Here is an 11,176-nt window from a genome sequence, read left to right as displayed (position 1 = left end):
TTTACCTTTTTAAAGATGAAAAAATATACATTTTCAAAAACTTTTTTCTACAGTGTCTAAAAAAAAGTGCGTTGAAGCTCGAACGGTCAGGAGGATTCTGTATATTTAAAAAATTTATTGATTGCAATATTTTTATGACAAATCTACAAATCATATCTTATTAACCAGATGTTTTGTACTGGATGTTTCATAAAGCTGACACAGGAGAACTAGGATTTTTTTCTCATGTCACTACCCACTTCCTACATTATTTATTGAAATATCTTGATGAAAATTTATATAGTTCCTCACCAGACGCTTTCTTTGAAAATCCATATACTGGATTGACATACTACATAAATACACCTGACTACATAAATTGACCCAGGTCAGAATTATCGGTCCAGAGGCTTCTGCATATTTCAGAAATTTATTGATGGCAATATTTTTATGAAAAATCTTATATTGTAGAACTCGCAAATTTATATACTGAGTGTTTCATAAAAATGAAACAGGCGGACTAGGATTTTTTTCTCATTTCACTACAGGCTTCTGTATATTTCAGAAATTTATTGATGGCAATATTTTTATGAAAAATCTTATATTGTAGAACTCAGAAGCATTTCGCAAATTTATATACTGAGTTTTTCATAAAAATGAAACAGGCGGACTAGGATTTTTTCTCAATTCACTACCAACTTTCCTACATTATTTATTTAAATCTCTTGATGAAAATTTATATAGTTACTAACCAGACCCTTTCTTTGAAAATACATATACTGGATGTTCTACATAAATTGACCCAGGTCAGAATTATCGGTCCAGAAGATTTAGTATATTTCAGATATTTATTGATGGCAATATTTTTATGACAAATCATACCTTATTAACCAGATGTTTTGTACTGGATGTTTCATAATGCTGACAAAATTTTCCTTTCTCTTTCAACTTTATTTTTACTTACTTTAATGAAAAATTGTATATTTACTAACCAGATATCTTTTTGGAAGTTTATACTGGATGTTCCAAAAAATGATCCACTTCAAAATTAGGAGACAGTGAAACTTAACTTATTTTTTTCCCATTTCTGCCTAACCTACGTACTGAAATCTTTGAATGAAAAATTGTCTATTTACTGTATGTTCTACAAAACACTTCAGAATTAGGAGAGTGAAACATAACTTATTTTTCCTCATTTCTGACCTACCTATGTACTGAAGTCGTTGGATGAAAAATTTTATATTTACTAACTAGATACCCTTTTGGAAGTTTATACTGGATGTACAAAATGATCTACATCCGAATTGAAACCAAAACAAAAAGGCGGCAGACCAGATATTTTTTTACCCTTTTTACCTTTTTCTACTTTCTTTGGTAAAGATCATTGAAAAAAATTTTGCATTTACCAACACGATGCTTTTTTGATAATTTTTATACCGAATGTTCAAACAAAATTTATCCAGGTCAGAGTTGCAACTGTTCAAACGTATTCATATTCTTTTTATTTCATTCTACTTTATTTTTTGAGGTAACAATTTTATTTGTTTTTTGAAGCTTTACAATAAAGTGCATGTTCTATAAAATTGGTCCAGGACAGACCCCGTGGATTATTCCTTATCATATTTATTTCTTCTACTTTATTTAGTGAAGCCTATTCATAAAAATTTTTTTATTTACTAACCAGATGCCATTTTAAAACTTGCTACATAGAATGTTTCACAAAATCGACCCACATTTGAATTGTGATAATAATGTAGATGGTGGTGATGTAGATGATGGTGGTGTAGATGATGGTGACGTAGATGATGGTGGCGTAGATGATGGTGGCGTAGATGATGGTGTTGTAGATGATGGTGATATAGATGTTGCTGTAGTAGATGATTATGGTGATGTGGATGGTGGCGATGTAGATGATGGTGATGTATATGATGGTGATGAAGATGATGTCGATGATGTAGATGATGGTGCTGTAGATGATGGTGACGTAGATGATGGTGTTGTAAATTATGGTGATGTAGATAATGACGCTGTAGATGATGGCGATGTAGATGATGGTGGTGTAGATGATGGCGATGTAGATTATGGTGATGTAGATGATGATGATGTAGATCATTCCGATATAGATGACAGTGATGTAGATGATGGCGATAGATGTAGATGTTGTAGATGATGGCGATATAGATGTAGATGATGGTGATGTACATGATGGTGCTGTAAATTATGGTGATGTAGATGATGACGCTGTAGATGATGGTGGTGTAGATGATGGCGATATAGATTATGGTGATGTAGATAATGGTGATGTAGATCATGGCGATATAGATGACAGTGATGTAGATTATGACGAAGTAGATGTAGATGATGGTGATGTAGATAATAGCGATGTTGATTATGGTGATGTTGATGATGACGATGTAAATGATGGTAATGTAGATGACGGTGCTGTAGATGATGGTGCTGCAATTATGGTGATGTAGATGATAGCGATGTAGATGATAGCGATGTAAATGATGGCGATGTAGATGATGGCGATGTAGATGATAGTGCTGGATATTATAGTGCTGAAGATTATGGTGATGTAGATGGTGATGTAGATGGTAATGTAGATGATGGCGATGTGGATAATAGTGATGTGGATGATGGTGATGTAGATGATGGTGCTGTAGATGATGGTGATGTAGATGATGGCGATGTAGATGATGGTAATATGGATGATGGTGTTGATGATTTAAAAAACAATCGCGCAAGACAGTGTTCCGAAAAGCGGAGTTCATGCGGCGCGCAGCGCCACCCGAAGGCCGAAGGCCCGAGAGAACGTTTCTAGTATATATTTAAAATCTGCAATCTCCTCTCGCTCCCACACTGGGACGCGAAAAGGGCCGATTTATCGGACCTAAGGATCTTCGCGGGAGTCGCGAAGCGGCGGGCGTCGTGGCGCGAAGCGCTTTTTCGCGGGTAAAATTTCGTCTTTCAGGTGCACCTCGCCTAGCCGCGGAGCGAAACAGAGACGCGACATGTCGGAAACGCCCACCGTCTGTTGCCGAAAATTGCCCTACGGATTTTCGCCCTCTTAGACGTTTTTCGGGACGTAGGGTCGTTATTTTCCCGTCCGAGACCGATTTCCGTCCTTCGCGATCGATATCGCGGTGAAAAAACGGAATTTGAACATTTCAAAATTTTCGTCGAGTTCGAGCCGATGCGGACCGTTAAATAACTTATATAAGGACAACCCACCGAGTGTCTGGGATAGCTCGAGGGACTGGACGCTGGCTGTCCATCTGCGAGACCCCGGTTCGAATCGTGAGCGGTTGGAGCTTTTTTATTTTTTATTCTCGCTATTTTCTACTTATTTATTTAAATATTATGTAGGAATATGTTTTATTTGCTTACCATATGCCTTTTTCAAACTTTTTATTTACAATATTTAATGAAATTAACACGGAATCGAAATGCGGCCGCTTTTTACTTTACTTTAAAATCTGCAATCTCCTCTCGCTCCCACACTCGAAGGCGAAAAACGACGATTTGCCGGACTTATGGGTATTTTCGCGAGACGCGAAGCGGCCGGACGAAGGGCACTAAGCGCGCTTCGTTTCTTCCTTTATCCAGACGTCATATTTTGAAAGCGATTTCTTATCGTATTCGATGTGAAATTTTCCTTTTCGAGGACGGCCGCTGGCGATTTTTCGCGCGGAACAGAGATGCAACGTGTCGGCAGATGGCAATGGCCATCCACGGAAACATGACAAGACAATTGCGATCGATGTCAGATCAGATTGAAACGTCAAAATAAATTTGACACCAAAAGCTAAAGACGTTCTAGGGTTGGGGATTGTTGTTATTTCATCTTTCTAGGCCTCTTTTAAACTTTAATTCATAGGTACCCTACGATATATACAGGTATTTATTTATCATTACGTTTTTATTTACATTTTTTCTTAGCTCAACCACTACATACGTGGTATAGGTACCTGCTGTATGTCTCTCGATTTGCTGTAAGTACCCACTAAAAATTGTATATTTCTTTCTAATTTTAAAGAAAACATCAGTACGTAAATCCATTCACCTTTGTATTAGTACATTTGCTTCCTTAATTACTATAATTATTACATTCGTATTATTCCACAAACGTCAAAAGTTGCGAATTATCGAAATAAGTTGGAGCTAAAGACTTTCAGGTCATGGAATGTTGTTCTTTCTCTGTTTTATAACATTCATTCAGAAAACAAGCTTCACATAAAGACGTTAGTGAAAGCAGATGTTTTGTAATGGATGTTTCATAAAGCTGACACAGGTGGACTAGGACTTTTTTCTCATTTCACTACAAAATTTCCTACATTATTTATTGAAATATCTTGATGAAAATTTATATAGTTACTCACCAGACGCTTTCTTTGAAAATGCATATACTGGATGTTCTACATAAATTGACCCAGGTCAGAATTATCGGTCTAGAGGCTTCTGTATATTTCAGATATTTATTGATGGCAACATTTTTATGAAAAATCTTATATTGTAGAACTCAGAAGCATTTCGCAAATTTATATACTGAGTGTTTCATAAAAATGAAACAGGCGGACTAGGATTTTTTTCTCATTTCACTACCCACTTTCCTACAATATTTATTGAAATCTCTTGATGACAATTTTTATAGTTACTGACCAGACGCTTTCTTTGAAAATCCATATACTGGATGTTCTACATAAATTGACCCAGGTAAGAATTATCGGTCCAGAGGCTTCTGTATATTTCAGAAATTTATTGATGGCAATATTTTTATGAAAAATCTTATATTGTAGAACTCAGAAGCATTTCGCAAATGTATATAGTGAGTGTTTCATAAAAATGAAACAGGCGGACTAGGATTTTTTTCTCATTTCACAACCCACTTTCCTACATTATTTATTGAAATCTCTTGATGAAAATTTATATAGTTACTGACCAGACCCTTTCTTTGAAAAATCCATATACTGGATGTTCTACATAAATTGACCCAGGTCAGAATTATCGGTCCAGAGGCTTCTGTATATTTCAAATCATATCTTATTAACCAGATGTTTTGTACTGGATGTTTCATAAAGCTGACAAAATTTTCCTTTCTCTTTCAACTTTATTTTTACTTACTGAAGGCTTTTAATGAAAAATTGTATATTTACTAACAAGATACCTTTTTGGAAGTTTATACTAGATGTTCCAAAAAATAATCCACTTCAAAATTAGGAGAAAGTGAAACTTATCTTATTTTTTTCCCATTTCTGCCTTACCTACGTACTGAAGTCTTTGAATAAAAAATTGTATATTAACTAACCATACACTTTCTTAGAAGTTTATACTGGATGTTCCAAAAAATGATCCACTACAAAATTAGGAGAAAGTGAAACTTAACTTATTTTTTCCCATTTCTACCTTACCTACCTACTGAAGTCTTTGAATAAAAAATTTTATATTTACTAACCAGATACCTTTTTGGAAGTTTATACTGGCTGTTCCAAAGAATGATCCACTTCAAAATTAGGTGACAGTGAAACTTAACTTATTTTTTTCACACTTCTGCATTACCTACGTACTGAGATCTTTGAATAAAAAATTGTATATTTACTAACCAGATAAATTTTTGGAAGTTTATACTGGATGTTCCAAAAAATGATCCACTTCAAAATTAGGAGACAGTGAAACTTGACTTATTTTTTTCCCGTTTCTGCCTTACCTTCATACTGAAATCTTTGAATGAAAAATTGTATATTCACTGTATGTTCTACAAGATTATCCACTTCAGAATTAGGAGAGTGAAACTTATTTTTTCCCCAATTCTGACGTACCCACGTACTGAAATCTTTGCATGAAAAAATTTATATTTACCAACTAGATATCCTTTTGGAAGTTTATACTGGATGTGCAAAATGATCTACATCAGAATTGAACCCACAACAAAAAGGCGGCAGACCAGATATTTTTTTAACCTTTTTACCTTTTTCTACATTCTTTGATAAAGTTCATTGATGAAAAATTTTGTATTTACCAACACGATGCTTTTTTGATAATTTTTATATCGAATGTTCCAACAAAATTGATCCAGGTCAGAGTTGCAGGTGTTCAAACGTATTCATATTCTCTTTATTTCATTCTACTTTATTTTTTTGAGGTCTTTTGATGAACAATTTTATAATATGTTTTTTGAAGCTTTACAATATACTGCATGTTCTATAAAATTGATCCAGGACAGACCCCGTGGGTTATTCCTTATCATATTTATTTCTTCTACTTTATTTAGTGAAGCCTATTCATGAAAATTTTTTTATTTACTAATCAGATGCCATTTTAAAACTTTGGATATAGATGATAGTTATGTAGACCATGGTGATGTAGATGTAGATGATGTAGATGATGGTGCTGTAGATAATGGCGATGTAGATGATGGCGATGTACATGATGGTGATGTAGATTATGGTGGTATAGATGATGGTGATGTAGATGTAGATTATGGCGATATAGATGTAGATGATGGTGATGTAGATGATAGTGCTGTAAATTATGGTGATGTACATGATGACGCTGTAGATTATGGCGATGTAGACGATGGTGGTGTAGGATGGCGATGTAGATTATGATGATGTAGATCATGGCGATGTAGATAATAGTGGAGATTATGGTGCTGTAGATGATGGCGATGTAGATGATGTAGATGCTTTCGATGTAGATGATAATTATGTAGTCCATGGCGATGTAGATGTAGATGATGTAGATGATGGTGCTGTAGATAATGACGATGTAAGTGATGGCGATGTAAATTGTGGTGTTGTAGATTATGGTACTGTAAATTATGGTGATGTAGATGATGGCGATGTAGATGGTGATGTAGATGATGGTGGTGTAGATGATAGCGATGTAGATGATGATGAAGTTGATGATAGCGATATAGATGATGGTGATATAGATGTTAGCGATGTAGATGATAGCAATGTAGATGCAGACGATGTAGATGATGGTAATGTAGATGACGGTGATGTAGATTATGGTGTTACAATTATGGCGATGTAGATGATGGCAATGTAGATGATAGCGATGTAGATGATCGTGTTGTAGATGATGGTAATGTAGATGATGGTGATGTAGATGATAGTGCTGAAGATTATAGTGCTAAAGATGATGATGATGTAGATGATGGCGATTTTGGATGATAGTGATGTAGATTATGGTGATACAGATGATGGTGCTGTAGATGATGGCGATGTAGATTATGGTAATGTGGATGATGGTGTTGATGATTTAAAAAACATTCGCGGAAGAGAGTGCTCCGCAAAGCGGAGCTTATGCGGCGCGCAGCTCCGCCGAAGGCCGAAGGCCCGAGAGAAACGTCAAGTCGGCGAAGCCGACTTACCTACGTTTCTAATCAATATATATTAAAATCCGATAGCTCCGTCTGCGTCGCACGATCGCCCCGAAAAAGAGCCGATCCGCCGGACGGAAGGCTCTTTCCTGGGGCCGCGTTCGGGGGCATTTTTGTAACGTTTTTTTCGCGTTTTCATATTTAATTTTGCCTTCATTTTGGGGTCTGATCGGCGACAGACGACCATTTCACAGGCCGTAAAGATTGAAGCTTTAAGACACGCCCACCCGGAGAAAATTCGAATGTCGTTAGAATTAATTATGTCAAAATAATTTCACGCCAAACGCGAAAGACGTCTGTAGGGTCGCGGCGAACTGTTATTTTACCTTCCTAGGCCTTTTTTTAACCTTAATACATTGCTACGCCACGACATATACAGGTATTTCTCATTATTAGGTTAGGTTGTTATTTACATTTTCGCAGCTCTACCGTTTGACATGCCTACGACTAGGATACCTGTCCCCCGAATTAACGTAAGTACTTGCTCTCTAAAACTGCATAATTTTAAACCAATCCATAGTACCTAAACCCTTTGTATTAGTACATTTGCTTCGTTAGTTACCTACTATACATTGCATTGCATTAGTATTACTTACTTCCCAAACATCAAAAGTTGCGAATTATAGAAATAAATTGGGGCTAAACTACTCTTCCAAGTCATGGAATGTTATTTATCTGTTTTATTTCATTGTGGATCTTTTGCGAGACGACTTTGTGTTAGAAAAATGCAAATTTAACATTACAAAAATTGTTAATTACTTCAGCTGTGAATGACAATTAAAATATCAATACAGACGAATTGTCGCTGAAGCGGTAGATAGCGCATTGGTAAAAACGGCCCGTTGTATTCGTTAGGTCGGGGTTCAATCTCAGACGAGGTAACCTAACATTTTTTTTTTATTTAATGCCGCAATTTAATTTTATATATGGACTCATCTTTTTAAACCATTCTGTAACAAAAAAATACAAAATTTCAAATAGGTTTCCATATACAGGGCATCTAAAAAATTGCGTTAAAACTCGAACAGTCCAGAGGCTCATATACCTATTTCAGTTTATTGATTGCAATATTTTTATGAAAAATCTGATATCGTAGTAATCATATGCTTTCTACAAAGGTATGTACCGAATGTTTCATAAAAATGACACAGGTGAACTTTGATTTTACTTAACTTTTCAATTTTCCAAATTTTTTATTGAAATATTTACATGAAAAGTTATGTAGTTACTAACCAAAGGGTTTTTTTGAAAATCCATATACTGCATGTTCTACATAACTGACCCAAGTTAAAATTATCGGTGTAGAGGTTTCTGTATATTTCAGAAATTTATTGTGGCAATATTTTTATGAAAAATTTTATATTGTAGAACTCAGAGGCATTTTGCAAATTTATATACTGAGTGTTTCAAAAATGACACTGACGGACTAGGATTTTTTTCGCATTTCACTACCCACCTAAATTTTCAAATAGATATTTCTACACACGGTATCTTATTAACCAAATGTTTTTTGCAATTTCTTTACAGGATGTTTCAAAAAACTGACACAGGTGGACCAAATTTTTTCTGATTCATTTTGTTAGTCTTTTTCATGAAACCTTTTGAAGAAAAGTTGTATATTTATTGACCAGCCGCTTTTTAGAAAATCCATATACGTACTGGGTGTTCCAAAAAATTGATCCACATCTGAAACGGGCAATTTTTCTCCTTTTCACTTTTCACTTTGTTTTTATTTACTAAAATATTTTAATGAAAAATTGTATATTTATTAACCGGATGTATTTTTAAATCTTTATACTGGATGTTCCACGAAACTGATCCAATTACCAACAGAACGAAACTTTCCTTATGTATATTTTTTTCCATTTCTACAGTTTGTACTGAAGTCTGCAATATTTTTATGAAATATTTTATACCCTACCAACCAGGTGATTTTTGCAATTTATGTACAGGATGTTTCGTAAAACTTACACAGGTGGACTAGATTTTTCCTTATTCATTTTTTAAATTTTTTCTTTAAATCTTTTGAAGAAATGACGCTCTTTTAAAAATCCATATACTAGATGTCCATAGAATTAAGGGCAGTTTTGTTTCTCTTCACCTTTAGCTTTGACTTTATTTACTAGTCTTTTAATGAAAATTTGTATATTTATCAAGCAGATGTCTTAATTTATTTTTTTACCATTTCTGCCTTACCTACGTAGTCTTTGGATGAAAAATTTTATATTTACTAACCAGATGCCTTTTTTGGAAGTTTGGAAGAAACTTTTCTTATTCTTTTCTCGAGCGGGGCCTACTCTTTTTTGAAAAACATTCTCATCATGCTTTTATATACAGGGTGTTTAAAAGTCAATGTACAGGGTATTTTAAAAAATGTTATATCTACTAACCAGCGAGGAAAGCACCGCGGAGCGGTGCTCGAGCCGCGCGCAGCGTGGCTCGAGGGCCGAAGGCCCGAGAGAAAGGTCAAACTCCGCGCCAGCGGAGCTTGCCTGCCTTTCTAGTTGTATTATTACTTGTTGTTGCTGATTTATTGGAGCAACAGTTCTTTTGTGTTTTTTGGATACTGTACCTACAATTAGCAAGTTTAACAATCAAATACATACTACATATTAATTACCTACTAAATTTCTTACCAGTTTCATCAAACAACTTGTTGTAATGTAAGATATGATTTTATTCTGGTGCCGCTCATTAAAGATTTCTACAAATTCTCTAAAAAATTTTCACTCCTTAATCTAACAATCTCTATTTCGTTTGTAAAGATAAATATTTTGCCGTAGCTGCAAAAGATTCTTACTTTATAACATATGTAAAGACCGGATTTTATGCAATTGCATATTTTATGCATATTTTGCATATATCTTCAAATTTGGTCATTTAATGCATATGTAGGATTTCTTTGCATATCTTGCATATTTACGTTATTTTTTCTATTTTGGAAAGTAGAAATAAAGAAATTTTGTTGTCATTTACTTATCATGGGCATTCGGACAGGTAGGTAGATTAATACCTACATAAAGTCATAAAAGTTAAAACCTAATAATAATTAATTATAGATTAAATATTTAAAATAGTTTAATACCTACATAAAGCCATAAAAGTTTAAACCCAATAATAATCCAAAAATATTCAGGTAAATATTAATAGATTTTTATAGCTTTGTTAAGCTGAGGTTTGAATACCTACTATACCTCTACTATAAATTATTTTTATAGTAGTTCGAACACCTAAAGTGTGCCCAAACAAAGTGAATGTGAATTACGTAGCGAACATGCCAAAAATTCAAAGTGCCTCGTGGATTAAACCGATTAACAGAATCAAATCGGGTCCTGTTCAGTCAACGTTGAAGCAAGCTGTGGAAGTCATCAGTAATCAACACCATGGGCAGACCAAATTTAATGAAGATTTGTGCAGAATGTTTTTGGCTGCGAATATTCCTCTCCACAAGATGACCAACCCTCAAGTGAAGGCATTTCTGCAAAAGTACTGCAAATTTAACACTCCAGATGTATCTACATTAAGAAAAAACGTCGTTGGAAAGGTATTTGCTTCAGTGATAGAAAAAATTAAGAAAGAAATTGCAGATAACTACATTTATATTATTTTTGACGAAACAACTGATGCTTGCGGTCGTTACATAGCTAATCTAATGATTGGAAAACTTTCTGAAGAACCTGGAAAACCTCATCTTATAGCAGTAAAAGAACTTGAAAAAACAAACAACCTAACAGTTACCCGTTATATTCAAGAAACATTAACACATTTCTATCTGCCACATCCAGTCCCTACAGATAAAGTTCTTATTCT

At 34.5% G+C, this 11,176-nt stretch overlaps 1 protein-coding gene across 1 annotated transcript; it reads left to right on the top strand.

The window, feature by feature from the left end:
• Window positions 1-1,690: 1,690 nt before the first annotated feature.
• Window positions 1,691-7,157, top strand: LOC108913577 (surface protein-like). The gene is made up of 6 exons (XM_023456333.1): window positions 1,691-1,988; window positions 2,287-2,403; window positions 2,457-2,569; window positions 6,568-6,787; window positions 6,854-6,964; window positions 7,018-7,157. Exons 1-6 carry the CDS (start codon window positions 1,691-1,693, stop codon window positions 7,155-7,157), a joined length of 999 nt encoding a protein of 332 aa, XP_023312101.1.
• The last annotated feature ends 4,019 nt before the right edge of the window (window positions 7,158-11,176 follow it).

Source organism: Anoplophora glabripennis, unplaced genomic scaffold, assembly GCF_000390285.2.
Source record: "Anoplophora glabripennis isolate ALB-LARVAE unplaced genomic scaffold, Agla_2.0 scaffold1367, whole genome shotgun sequence".
Classification (NCBI taxonomy): Eukaryota; Metazoa; Arthropoda; class Insecta; order Coleoptera; family Cerambycidae; genus Anoplophora; species Anoplophora glabripennis.
Note: the sequence above shows the minus strand (reverse complement) of the source record. Positions and strands in the feature narration are given on the sequence as shown.